General features: G+C 46.7%; 1 protein-coding gene across 3 annotated transcripts in view; it reads left to right on the top strand.

Moving 5' to 3' along the window:
• Positions 1–14,733, top strand: part of WDFY4 (WDFY family member 4) — a 292,015-nt gene that overhangs the window by 205,485 nt on the left and 71,797 nt on the right. For all 3 annotated transcript variants that reach the window (XM_035023705.1, XM_035023725.1, XM_035023715.1), the window contains exons 45-47: positions 5,165–5,285; positions 7,759–7,844; positions 9,317–9,379. In XM_035023705.1, the coding sequence (XP_034879596.1) occupies positions 5,165–5,285; positions 7,759–7,844; positions 9,317–9,379 (270 nt within the window). The remainder of the gene's footprint in view (positions 1–5,164; positions 5,286–7,758; positions 7,845–9,316; positions 9,380–14,733) is intronic.

Consider the following 14,733-nt stretch of genomic DNA (forward strand, 5'->3'; position numbering starts at 1 on the left):
AGGACTCTTCTGGGCTCACGTTGGGTGACATGGGGCCAGTGTGCTGAGGGAGGGCCACTGGAAGACAGGGGCTGAGATCTCGTTTGGAAGGATGGATGACATTTGGGTAGAAATTTGAAGAGCCTTTTTTTTTTATACCAACTAATACCAGAGGTCTTTGGCAGGAAATTCAGAGGCTCTTCTTTATAATCAAGTATAGTTGTTCTATTTGGGTTCAGGTTGCTCTCATTGATTAATTCTCTTGTGTTTATAAAGTACAGCCACTCAAAATCAAAGTGACTGTGTTCATGCTTTTGCTAGGAGTTCAGTTGTCAGGTCATATGCTTCCTCTTGATCATCACATTTGAATACATTTGGATGAAGACATCTTGATTTTTCCAGCTAGCGAAGGTTCAAATGAGGACAAGATAACCTCTTAACCCAGTGGCTCTCAAACTAATATCAAGTCACCTTGAGGGCTTGTTAAAACGGACTTCTGAGACCCATCTTCACCTCAGTTTCTAGTTTGATAGGTTTGCAGTAGGGCTGAGATTTTAACAAGTTTTCAGCTGATGCTGATGCTACTGGTCTGGGACCACACTTCTGGGACCCATCTTCACCTCAGTTTCTAGTTTGATAGGTTTGCAGTAGGGCCTGAGATTTTAACAAGTTCTCAGCTGATGCTGATGCTACTGGTCTGGGACCACATTTTGAGAACCACTATTATAGACAATCAACAGAAGAACCAGAGTCTTAACCTGCCAATAACTAAGAATTTTAACACCTGGTTGTCATATCATTTCCAGCCTATGCAGGAAGCAAGAGTTTAAGGAGTGTCGAAGAATAGTATGTCAGCTCACCCTCCCTTGATTTAGATTTGCTCTAAAATACTTGGCCTTTTTCTTTCTGCTAAATTCCATCTTTTATTCATACCAAATGTTCACCGATTGCTGTGAGTCTTCTGTGCTTTTCCAAGGCAGGAGGAACATAATTAATACTTGGCACATGCATCCCATCTTATTGCTCATGTTTTATTGATACTGATCAATATGGACAATGGGTCTGCAGACTTGCCTTTCTGAGAGCTGATGAAAGCTTTCTACTCTACCTCTATGCATGGAATGCCCGTGTAATGACTTGTAGAATCCATTGCTTCACTCTCGACCTCTGGTTTAAATTGAGTTAGTGTTAGATAAGATCTTATTGATTAGGTAAATTGTGTTTATGAGGTGCATCTAATCATGATCAAACTGACTTTATCTGCACTTTCAATAGCAGCCCTGTTGTCAGGTTGTATGTACTCACTTGATTTGCAATGACGAAGGAGACTTCCCGTGTCTGGAAATGTACTTTTCTGGAATGCAAGTAGGAGTGGAGTGAGAACAAATTACTACCCTGGAATATCATTTGGGAATTGCTTAAGTAATTTTAGTCACCAGACCTCAGAGAAGTATTTGTTAATCAGACAGTACTTTCTATCTGAGGTCTTGTCTGCTGCCCTAAGAAACTGCTAGCACTCATGAAGATGTGGTTCTCAGAGACTGGCTATTAGATCATGTCAGATCAATGGGGATTAAGTCTTATTTTGACCACGGAGACTAAGGAAGATACATAAATAAGCCAGTTAAAAATAAAGCTAACGCAACCCTGAAATGTCTTTCTAAAAGACTGCCATCAAATTGAGTATAGTTGGGCACTAGACCTTGAAAGAGGCTCTCTGATGCATCATAAAAATATCCCAAATAAAGCTCAGGAACAGTGCAAATCCTCCAGCATTGATTGCACTTGTGTACTTTGGAACTTTCCTCAGAAAGTAAGAACCTTTCCAGAAGGTTTATTTTGCCTTCAGTGAGATCCCCTGTTGCCTGAGTAGAATGACTATATTTGTTTCCTAAGGCTGTATAACAAAGTACCAAAAACTGGGTGGCTTAAAAAAACAAATTTATTGCCTCGCAGTTCTGGAGGCTAGAAGTCCAAAATCAAGGGCTGTGGTCTCTCCACAGCTCTAGGGGAAGATCCTTCCTTGCTCCTTCTAGCCTCTTGTGTGTCCATGTAGCCCTTGGCCTTCCTTGTCTTGCAGATACATCACTCCAGTCATGGCCGCCTTCTCTCTGTGTGTCTTCACAAGATCTTCCCTGTGTGTTTGTCTGTGTCTAAATTTCCCCTTTAATTAAGGATGCCAGTCCTATTGGATTAGGGCCAAATACCCTATTTCTAAAAAAAAAAAAAGTCACATTCTGAGGTACGGGGGGGTTAGGACTTCAACATATCCCTCTTGGACCACACTACTCTACCCAAAATAGTGGCAGGCAAGCTCACAAGGTACAGCACTGGATTCATTTTGTGGGAATCCAAGCCATCCAGCTGGTACTTTGTGATAGGGTGCTTATAATCAGGTATTTTCTCCACATCAGTCAGCAATTCTGAAGCACCATTGCTCTGTTGAATTCGATTCAACAAATCCTTACCAGAATTCTGTACTGTGCCAGGCACTGGGGTAGACTCCATAAACACAAAGAGGCAAGTCAGATGTGGACTGAGTCTGGTAAAGAGTTTTTGATCTAGTGGTTGATTCTGCGTTAAAATTACAGGTATAAATTCTGACAACAATCAGATAACCTCAGAAATAATTTCAAATATTTTAGTCTGACATCCCCAATTTGACTCTCAAAGACCAGGTCAACCAATATGATTACCACTTAGTTTACTGTGGTTTCCCTAGTTAAGAATATTAAGAATTATACTATGACCACTCTGGAAAACTTGCATATGTCATGATAGATGTCAGGCAAAAGAGCTGTGAGTACCATCCTATAAACTATGACCACAGCTGTACCTAAAGAAGAACATGAATCTGCTCCTCCTTTCTATTCATTGACCTTAGGTGCTTGAATTCTGACTTAATGCACAGTACACAGCGTTGGCCAAGAGACCCAGTCACAGCCGTGTGTGACTAACACTACATAAGACAGAACTCCAGTTTGGATTACATCAGTGAACTTAATAATGTTTTTTAGAGTTTAGTCTTCCTGAGCATTCGGGTCTGTCTGAGCATTCCTGCCCTATATGGTTATTCAATCCCTCCAAGTAGGAGAAAAATGAGTGCATTTCCTCCTCAAAGTTCCTTCCTAAAAGCATTTTCCAGAGCACTCTTCCTCATGTCACCATTCCTCACGTCTCAGAATGCCGGGTTGCAGGATCAATCAGCAGAGAGCACACTGAAAGGAGGGAGCTTGCAGGGAGAGCTCTATAAGAGCCAGCGAGCCTCTCTGCCTCAGAGGAGAAAAGGTGTTAGTGAATGAGCTTGGATTTTAGAGTCAGAGGACCCGGGTTTGAATCCAGTTCCCCCTGACCTTGGAAAAGTCACTTCTCTTTGGAATGCAGTTTCCTCATTTCTGCTCAGGGAATAGTAATGACACACACTCTGTAAGGGTTCATTATGAGACAGCAGACGTGGTTGGCAGGCTGTAGGGCATGATAGTTGCCAGGCCCCTCGGCAAACATGCCCAGAGCTCCAGGGAGGATGCGGAGCATGGAGAGCCATGCGCGTGGGTCTGTGCCCCAGCGAACTCACTCATAGTCTGCCAGGAGAGGTGTGGCTAAGGTAGAGATGACATTTGCTGTTGTGCCCACAAGCCTGGGGTTATGGGAGCACAGAGGAGGCGTCAGTGTCATCCTCATCAGTGCCTTGACCTGGGATGCTGGTTGACCTGAGCTAAGGGTAGGAACCAGAATGACCACCATAGCCCCACTGGGAGTCAGAGAAGTTCAGGGGAAGCTCAGCTTAGCCCCTGATGGAGTGACCTAGGTCTTAGCCAGCAGATTTGAATTAAAGCACTGAGGCAGAAGCATCCGGAACCAAAGCCACACTTGTATTTGATCAATCCTACAGCTCTGTGGCTCAGAGCAGGGACCTGAGAGGCTTGTTCTAAGAAGGGGCAGGAGGAGCTGTGAAAGGCTGAGTCTATATCCTGGAAGGCTGGCTGTGCAGGAGGCTGAACAATGGGCTCAGGCTGTGTCTCCATGAGCAGCCTGCCCTTCTACCTTTGGGGGCAAAATGTGCATCGTGCACAAGTCCAAGCCCTGAGCACTGCAGATGCTGGGCCACCCCAAATGACCGGTGATTGGACAAGTCCTGCTGACCTGTGTCACACACCCATGTCTCTGCTTACCCTAGGAGGCGTGGCATGGAGGCCTAGTGGCCTGCTTTGCAGGCCGGGTGGGGAGGGCCACCCTCGGAGCTGGGGTGGGGAGCAGGCAGAATGCCAGCTTCTCACCCATTCCCGCCACCTTGTGCGGGTGCAGGGGCTCTTCCAGCTCTTGGCTCTTTGGATCTGTGTTTGATACACAAGCTTCTTGAGGGCTGAGGTGCCTGGGGGTGGGGGTGGGGGGTACTCCATTTCGCCAGTCCTTAAAGGGCATTCGATAGAGCTTTTGCAGACATGTACACAATTTACATTTGCTGCATAACTCAGAAGTAAGTCTATAACTGAAATCAGTTTTGTTAAGTCTCATTGGTGGTGAAAAGCTTCATCTGGTTCCCTAAAGGTGTTTCCGTTACTCCCAGTGCACAAACTGTCATCTTTGGGATGAATCTGAGTCCAATTCATGATTCTCCCTTTCTCTCCTCTCCCTCTCTTCCCAAGGGGGTCATTCTGCCCTCCGAGAGGGCTCCTGGCTCGGGGCTGGTGCTCTGGGGGCCACCGCCAATGCTGTGGCCAGTGTCCTCCAGCCCACTGGCGCTCTCAGCCTGCTGCACACGTCTTTGGGGCTCAGGGGTGGCTGGACCACCCCAGGCCCCATGTTGCCAAAGCCATGCTGAACACAGGCTTTTCTATGGAGGCTCTTCATCTTTCTGCCCTTGCCTTCTGGCCTGAAATTTCTCCATGTGTAATGGGGTCTTTCACTCTTCCCCACCCCCTTGACCCATGTTTGACCCCTGTACCCAGAGAACCTTCTTACACTCACACCCTGCACCCTGTGCCACTGTGTGCCCTGGAGGCTGTCCCCTCACTTGGTGACACTGGTGCCCCAGCCTGCTCCCGGGCAGGGCTGACAGAGGCAGGAGCTCTGAAGGGAGTCGGTGGGTCAGCAGTGTCTCTAGAACCACAGGCGGGGCCGTGGGGCAGGCAGGGGAACAAGCCCTCCACACGCCCTCTCACTGCTTGTCCTGTTTCCTTTCCAGCATCAGTGACCCATTCATCTTCAACATGTGCAGCAAAGACCGGTCCTCTGACCATTACTCGTGCCAGATCCACAGCTACGGGGACCTCAGGGAGCTCCGGCAGGCACGCTTCCTGCTACAGGTATGCCGCACAGAGGGGGTGAGAGGGGGCGCCAGCTTATGGCATGGTGGTCCAGGTGCTAGTGAGGCCCCATCAGAAGGTGAGGGACACACTCCGTGACCCCCTTCACACCTGTGCACAGCCCAGTGCCCTCTGGGACACATCTGTGAGTGTGAATTGTGTTGGGCCTGGTTTCCTGGTTGGCAGTTGTAACGTCTGCTTCACTCTTTCCCCAGTTCCTGCTCTTTGGCTGTTGGAACCTTCTCTCTCTTGGTGCGTCATTTAGGATCCAGCCTCTTTGCTTTATTTTCCCCTTGACATGCCCAGAGCGGCCTTGGAGATTCTGGAATACAGGACAGGGCAGCTCCGTTGCCTCATGGCAGAGCTGTTGACTGAGAGTCAAGGGTCAGCCTGCCCTGAGCGTGTGGTCCGCCTCCACTGACCTCCGCCCCTGCCCTTTGCCCTCCCCACGGCCAAACCCATCTCCAAACTCCCAGGCATTTCCTGGTCCAAGTGGTTTGGAGATCTCCTGATTGTCCCCTCCAACCAGGGTCCCAGGGCTTCAGCCAGTGCCTCCAGGGGCTCACCAGGGGCTAAGGGAGCCAATTCCCCTCAGAGGCAGGGCTCTGCCACCAGCTGGGCACAACCTGAAGCTTCTCACTTGAGTTGCAAAGAGAGGATCCCCTGCTGGCCTCAGACACATCTGGCCTCCCCAGCCCAGCCTTACTAGTAACAAAGCTGCATCTGTGTCCAGAGGCCTCCCAGGTGGCAGGCAGAGGAATAGATGAGATCTCTCCTCTACCCTTTCCGTAAGGTCTCCGTTCTGCTAAGGCCAACAGGGGGACAGTGTTGGACCCTAATCAACCTAGTCATAAGAGTGTTTTATTGGTAAATGTCTTTGGGTCCATAATTCATCATGTGATCCTCCTGCCGGGGGCGGGGAGGGGGTCCTTATGATTCTCTGACACTGAAGCTCAGGGAGGCCTTTCAGGGGGGCTCACTCTAGAAAGGATCAGCAAGCTGCTAGAATCCGACCAGCCCTCTTCCTCCCTCTCCACTGATTTTGCCCACAAAGTGTTGGTTTTCATCTTGCCTGATCTTGGTGTGCTTCTTTGCAAGGAGAGTGAGTGAGAAGGGGACAGCTGGGAGAAGCCCTGCCCGGAGGGTTCTGGGCAATGTGGCCAGCATGGGCCTCATCCTGACCGTGGCTCTGCCACTGTAGCAACCCCACTTTGTGTCTTCCACCATTATATATATAGCATTCGGCACATTTTTTGGCACACTAAGTACTTGAAATTACTATTTTATGATTATGCCTACCTTATAGGTTATAGGTAGTAGCATATAGGTATCAGTAAGCGAGTTTCTTCCCCCTTCCAGATGTTTGGTTAGCCTGACAGTAGTGGAAGGGAGAAGCAGGAGGGCACGTGAGCATGGCCAAGTAGGGTGGGATTTGGGGGCAGGAAGAGCTTTGTGAGCAAGGCCCCCATTTCTTTTGGGTTCTCCCAGGAGAAAGTCAGATCTTGGCTATTCAAGGTTTCCAGGAGAAGCCATAATGTCTACCTTGATCATCTGTTTTGCACAGTTTTTAGATTTCTATTTGTAGAAAAATATCCGAAGCTCCTAGTGCACCCCCCAGCCAGAGGGGTTTGCTTATCATCACAGATACTTTGCCTCTGCTTAGGAGCCTAGTGAACTGGAGTTGGAGAGCTCACTTTCAGCCAGGTGGAAGCAGGATCTGACTGTGTTGTTGGATGCAACGTCCCCTCTGTGCCTCCATGCCCGGGCCTCACCCCTGCCTCCAGCCCTGGGAATCCTCTCCTTGACCCCATCTCATCCCTGAGCCTCATCCTCCATGGAGACTCTCTCTGTGGCTGTTCCAAGTCTGTTATTTACACAGCTTGGAATAGAAAGAAGGGAGACAGGGAGAGAGAAAAGAGAGGAAAAAGAGAGGAGCGTATGTAGAGTTCATTTAGGCATTAACAAAATACCCTTGCTAGGTCAGCATGGCCACATCAAATTGGCTCTGCAAAATGAGCTGGGCAAAGAGACCTGGGCCTGCAAGTCTGTAGGTCGGCACACAGTGCTGCCCAGATGGCGAGTTGCACCCACCCAAATGGTTCCCCTAATGTTTCTGATAGGGTGACTCTCTGGTTCAGGAAACCAAACTTGTGACCCAGAAGCGAAAGTGTCTGAAGGTATCACTGGGCCCTTTCCTCCGTCTCTCTGTTCCTGGCTTATACTGGGAGTGGGGCTCTTGCTTCCTGCTTCAGTCAAAGGAAGTCTGAGGCCTCCTGCTCTCCTACCCATTTTGCAGGGACTCCCCTTTTCACCGTCGCCAAGATCTTCGTACCCCCTGGGGAGGTTGGAAGAACCAACCAGGAAGGGTTGCCTGACACAGAGAACCAAATGACCCATTGCTAGTGGCTCTGTGGCCTGGGGTCTCTCCATTCCAGGCAACTTCAGCAGCAGTGAAAGGGGTTTCTCTTTATAGGACATCGCTCTGGAGCTCTTTTTCCAAAACGGATATTCCAAGTTTCTTGTCTTTCACAACAATGATCGGAATAAGGTCTTCAAAAGGTAAGGGTTTGAAAATCTTCCTCCAAGAGAAATGATCATGAACTGACTGTAGAACAGAGATGGCTCTGCTCTGTCCTCAGGAACACTGTTCTCAACAGTGCTCAAAATCCACAGCAAGCAGGATTTAGGTCAGACAGAGGAAGGACTTACTGACCTACAGAGCTACTAAATCATGGAACCAAGTACAGAGAAAGATGCAGAAGTGCCTTCTCTAAATCCTGGGAAATAGGCTCCATTTCACGGACTGAAGTAGTTCAGGACAGTAAGGACTAAAGAGGGAAGAACTTATGCAGACACAACACATTTTAGAAGCTGGCTGTTTAATGGACCTTCCAGAATCTTCTGGCTTTGTTTTTTTAATTTTCCAAATAATTTTTTTTGGCTTAATCTTTCTTTTTGATCCCAGTTGCCAATTTTAGTTGTTCCAATTTCATATTTCAGTGGAAAGAATTCCGAACAACTGATTTCCCACTTTTTCACGGAACATCTTTTTTTTCTTAAAGAGAGAAGCCTGCTGTTTTAGTTTAACTTCTTTCTCCAAATAGATGAATCAATCTAAGAAATTTAAGCTGGTGTTTAAATGTTTTGAGACTAATGGCTATTTTTTTCATCGTTATAAAAGTTACAGACAGATTTGTGGAGAATCTAGAAGGGCCAGAAAGGAAAGCCATAGACAGAAGACACAGAAGATGGATCAACAGAAGGGGTGGTTCAGCTTCACTTTGGGCTGGGAGTTCTGAGGTGATATTTGACATCCCCATTTTGAGCTCAGAGGTTCTCGCCTTGCCTTCCTATTGGCCCTGGCCGGTAACTGGCACCACGACCAGCTGCCGGATCCAAAGGGCAGAGCCAGCATGGAGAAAACGACTCCTGCAGAGAGGCTATTGCACCAGCTCTGGGCACATTTCCATTGCCTGTGGGCTCTTCCAAGGAGGGCTGTTATATGGCCTCCTAAGGATTTCTTCAAGTTCCATTTTAGACCAAGCTGAAGAAGTAGACAGGCAATGCGAAACCTCACATCCATTTCTCCCTGTGATTTCTGTGTATTAAACACAGTTTTTCACAGTTAATCTAGAAGTTTTATACATCCATAGCTCAGGCAGTGAATGTTAGTCAAACCATACCCAACCCTGCTTCAAGGAGCCTTAAATTAGATGGCATTTTCAGTGGTTGCTGAAATTGGCAATGGAATTGTCAAGTGCCTGGCCCAACCTGCCAACATGCACCATTTTTATTGTAATGATTGTTTTATTATTGTCATTTTTATTAAGGCTAGAGTGTATAATGCCAGGGGGTGCTGAGGATGTGTTACAGAGGTATACCCGGGTCTGGTGTTCATGATCTGGGGGACAGGATGGGGTGCGGGAGGGGCAAGTATGTACCCTACCTCTTGACTGGCACCAAAAATGTCTCCCTGGTGGTGGAAGAGTCTTGACTCTGCTGCTGGAATGATTCTTTCCTTTTTTGTTTAGCTTCTGCTCTTTCCAACCCAGCTTGAAGGGGAAAGGCATCACAGAGGACCCCCTCAATCTAAGGTAATGGAGCAGGCAGGTGTCAAAGCCATGCTCTCTGGACATGGTACTGGCCTTGCTTTGATTGTTTTCATTTGTTGGATCCTACGGTCGAGAAGTCATGCAAAGAGCACATCTATCTACCTTCCCCTTCATTTTTGTCTCTCCCATCCTCATACTCTCGTCCTCCTCCTGGGGTTTCTTCTGCCAATTAAACCTCTACAAAGGGACTTGAAATTCCATGAGCTCTGTGGCTTTTTCAGACCAAAATGCAAGAATCAGCCCTCTGCCCATGGTGGGCGGGGCAGGTTGCCTGGTGTGGTGTTAGTGCAGGCCCAGCCTTGGTGTCACACCCCCCAGGTGGGGGCTGTGAGCAATCCCAGCTCTGTCCTTCCTATAGGAGACTCTCCGAAAGCTTAGAAGCTCAGTTAGCATAGGGTGGAATGCAAGTCAGATATTAACTTATGAAGCTGGGATATGGAGCACCTTGCCAGGGAATGAAATACTTACAGCCTCCTTCCACAGCCTCCCTTTACAAGTACCCAGTTCTCTGGAAGGCTCATTCGGGATTGGTAAGTGCTTTTATTTCAATTAAGAATGAAATGAGAAGAAGAAATTGCTGGGTTTTGTCTAGCAGTTTATGTCGAGAGGGATGTCCCCAGCAGATTCAAAGTATTTATAATAAAAAATATGTATTTATAATGACTGTGGAACAGGTACCGCCAAGTCATTCACAATAATTTATCGATAGCTTGTTGCATGTGGTGGTTGCTGCTTGACAGAGCAACAAGCAAAGCACCCAACATCTTCCCTGTCCTTATTGAGTTTACATTTTCTTGAGGAAAGTAGAAGGAAGCAATTTCAATGAGTGAAATACAAAGCATATTAGATAATAAGTATAAGTGTAAAAAAACGAAGTAGGTAGAGGTAGGAATTGAAATCTTAGGGTGGTAAGGGAAGCCCTCACCAAGAAAGCAATATCTGGATTCAGCTGTGAACAAAGTGGGGAAAGGAGCTATGTGGGTAACCAGGGAAAGAGCGTTTCAGGCCAAGGGAAGGGAAGAGCAAAGCAAAGGCCATGGGGGGAGAGGGGGAGCACAGTGGGCTCAGCTGAAGCCAGAGTGCTTGGAGTTCAGGGAATAGAGGGGAGAGAGGTAGCAGGGGCTAGTTCATGCAAGTCTCGGGGGCTTCTGGTAATGGCGTTGGCTTTTACTCTGAATAAGTGGGCAGTATTGGAGGAATGCTGTGACCTAACTTATATTTTAAAAGAATCACTCTGGCTTCTGTGTCAAGAATAAGCACAGTAAGTCAAAGACAGAAGTGGGAAACCAGTTAGGAGGCTTTGGCAGTAATGCAGCTGAGATTTGGCTGATGGCTTGGATCGAGGTAGGGGGGCACAAAGATGGTATGAAGTGCTCTCTTTATGGACACGTTTTGAAGCGATGTCTGTTGTGATTTGTTGATAAATCAAGTGTGGTGTGGTGTGTGTGTGTGTGAGACAGAGAGAGAGAGAGAGGGGACTTAAAGATAAGACCAAGGATTTAGGCTTGAGCAATTGGAAAATGGATTGGGAAGACTGCAGGAAAAACTACTTCGGGTATGGTGGATAATGAGCTCAGTTTGGGACATGTTAATTTTGAGATGCCTGCCAGACATCAAGGTGGAGGTGTCATGTAGGCCAGTAGGTATATAAATTTAGAGTTTAAGGGAAAGGTCCAGGTGAGATGGAAACTTGGAATAGTATTTAAAACCTTGAGCCTGGTTAAGATCACCAAGAGAATGAGTCCACATGGAAAAGAGGTCTAAGGATTGTGCCTTGGGCTATGCCAACCTTTAGAAGTTAAGGACATGGAGAGGAGCCAGCCAAAGAAATGGAGAAGTTGTAGCCAGGAAGATAGGAGGGACTGCAGGTGTGGAAGATGTCCTTTAAGCCAAGTGAAGTGTTCAAGGAGGCCGTAGTCAACTGTGTTGGTGATCTAATGTTATTGGTAGGCCAAGCAAGATAAAAACTAAGAAATGACCATTGAATTTTGCAACAAGGGGGTTATTGATGACCTTCAAAAGATCAGTTGGAGTAGCTGCCAGCAGAAGCTTCCTGTTGTGCCAGACAATAACCCTTTAGTTTGTAGATTGTGGGGAAGTCCAGGGCATAACAGGGGATGGGCCAGGAGGCCCAGGCAGCACCGGGCCACTTGAAGAGGGGTAACTGTTTCCGAACCGGAATGGGCATATTTCAGTAGTTCAACAATGGTACAGTCCCAGTTGTGCATATCAGCCCTGGTGATCTCATGTTATTTATGTTTCATGTAAAGTTTAATGTCCCCACTTGGATTTCTCTGCAACATTTCACTGCAAGTATGTAAAGCCACTTCAAACTAAATGAAGCCAAAAAGCAGATCCATCACCTCATATACCTGAAGACCAACAGAGGTCTGGCTCCAAGCATGGCTGAATCTCTGGGCTCAATAAGTCCCAGCACACTGTAGGTGTGCACCCATAGTGAGGATTTCCTTTGACTTGATTCCGTACTTGGCAGGCTGTCCAAGCACAATGCCATCAATGTCCCCAGTAGCTCCAGTCAATAACTTAGGAATTCCACCACATGAGGAATGCTCTGTCCCATTAATTTTAGCAAAAATCCCCAAAATGATATTCATTTGCTGAAGTTAGGTTAGTGTCCATCCCAGAACTAATCAAGTGTTTTCATAGGGCAGATCAGTGTCATGTGCCCACCCACCTTCTGGAAGTAGGATCAGTCCCACCCAAGAACATAGACCAGACTGACAGGGCCGTGGTTCCCTAAGATCATCAAGGCTCTGTTATCACAAGAAGGGTGAATACTGAGGGGCCAACAAAAGCAGATGGCCATCCATTGCTCCATGTGGAAAGCTTCCCCAGGCACCACAGCACTCATGAGCTGGACACTCATTTTCTCTCCTCCTGGAGTTTTTCTCTTTGCATCAACTTTGACACACCACATCGCTGAACCCCATTTGTCTCTGAAGATCACCCTCTTTCTTATAAATGATGCCTGTGATATCACTCAGTAGCCACCCATCTGTCCCACAGCTGTGAATCTCACTCTGTCCATTCCTATACTGTTGCTCTCAGAGTCTTAGAGATGCCTTGCCCTGACAATACATACTTATGTCTGCACAGATAAGCTTCTCTTCTAAATTTCTGCCCCAGATGGAGGGGAAGCAGACAGAGGAGAAGCAGAGGGAAGAATACATAAGAGGAGATAAACCATGGGTACAGCCACTAAGTTGGGGATCTGTACAAAAATGATCACCAAGTGTCAGGAGAATTCTTGGCCTGGGGATGAGTCACAGGTGTGGAAATTACTCATTTGTAGGGATGACCCTAGACACCAACCTGTGTACCACCTTGCACCTGTGGGATGACTGGGCACTGGGCTAATTTTATTTCCATTTTGTTTATTTTTTCCCTGACGGCTATCTGAGTCCATAGGAGCAGGATCTTCCATGGTCATTCTGCACCTGCTGCCACAGCCCCAGCACAGCTCCAAGCATGGAGGCCCTTGGGATATATAAAATGGGAAAGTTCTGGAGTCAGTTGGGAATAATGCATAATGCGCCAGAGAAAGGCTTATCTAAGCTCGTGGAAGGTGAGCTTTGATGAAATGGGGAAGCCCCAGTGGGAGGGCTGGTCCTAGACTCTGGGACCAGCCAAACAGCCAGGGACCTGGTGAGACTGTGTTGCAACAGCCGGCAGTGGGCTTTGAGATCAAACCGATTTGGGCTCACAGTAGGTGCTCAATAAATACTGTGATTCCTTCGCTTAGTTTTAGTAATAATGCTGTATTTGTAGGCGTGTATATGGAACAATTGATTAAAAACAGGTGGCTGTCTGTGCTCTCAGACCTTGTGCATCTTTCCTCTCTAGCTCTTCTCCCACCAGCCACACTGGACCTTCAGGACTTTCAGAGAGGGAAGGCAACAGTGGCCTCCAGCCTTCAGAGGGCTCAGCTGGCCATTGCCTCATGCCTAGAGCAAACCTGATTATTTTCCATTTGGATTACTAAGGGAAATGCCTAATCCACACAATGAGTCTTGAAAAATACCCCTCTTCCTTTCAGACATTCTAGGAAACATGAGCTTCTCATCTCTGATAGAAGTGTGCAGTTCGTTTTGAGAGTTTTAAACTAGCCCGAGTCTTGGCCTGTGCCTTAGGTTTTTGTATCTTCAACTCCCAGCTTTTGAGAACTGATTTGGCCCTTCTGCAGGCAATTCCCTACATATTGGAAACCTGAGCTTTTGGGTACCAGAGTTTTGCCTAGAATTCCCATGGAGACAATGGCTGTCTCCATAACTGAATTCCAGGAAGGTTCTATGGGCCTGGATCCGAAGTGGGAAGTACTTGCAAAGCCTGGATGAACCTGGGATCTGTAATCCATCCATGTCTCCCCATGGTACAAGATTAGAACATTCTGATGAAAGCATGGTGACATCATCAGATATTCATCGGGTGCAAGATTCTGCAAGCCTCCAGGGGCTTCTCACAGAAAGCCAGCTAGACACTTCGCCGGCTAAGTGTCTGGCAGCCAGAAAGCCCCACAGGCAGGCTCTGCTGAGATCTGAGGAGGACTAGTCGGAGGAATAGAAAGAACGGCTGAAGTGACAGGGAAAGCCAGCTGGTGAGAATGTCCGTGTGAATAAACACATCCTTATACTCACAGTTCTCTGTACCCTCCACCAAGGGTTGCAAACTGCTACGAAATTAAATGCAGGTACAATGATCATTTTAAAATGACCCCAAAATTCCTTTAAAGGAGAAAAAAATAGATGTGATCAGGTACCTGGAGTGATCTAGTTACCTAATTGTCCTGAAACTAAGAAAAAAAAAAAAAAAACAATTGTTCTGGGTTATATCATTTTCCAGTGACAGAAAACAAGAAAGAGGGGGTTTTGTGAACTTTTTTTTTTCCTGGAAAATACTTTCTCTTGGCACTGAATATCAAATTTGTCCTTGTCTAAACGGTAGTGGGTACAAAGAAGGAAGTTCCCTTTTTACAAGATAAGAAAAAACAGCACTGCCAAATGTAATCTTCTATATTGATGCTCTGAAAAAGTAGGGCCCTACCATTTGGACTTATTTCTATGAAGACATTTCTTTGGGATGCCAGCATTATATTTTTTCCCTATGTTCTCAGTTCATACTGAGCCCAGAGTTTAGAAAACTCAGAGAAATACAAAGCTTGGATGCCTATCTAGTTCTTCTTGTAAATCTCTGTTGTACACAGCACACATCTTTTATTTTTTTTCAATTTTTAATTTAAATTCAATTTAGTTAATGTATAGTGTATTATTAATTTCAGAAGTAGAGTTTAGTTATTCATCAGTTGCATATAACACCCA

The sequence above is a fragment of the Mirounga leonina genome, unplaced genomic scaffold (assembly GCF_011800145.1).
Source record: "Mirounga leonina isolate KUSES-001 unplaced genomic scaffold, KU_Mleo_1.0 Mir_114, whole genome shotgun sequence".
Lineage (NCBI taxonomy): Eukaryota > Metazoa > Chordata > Mammalia > Carnivora > Phocidae > Mirounga > Mirounga leonina.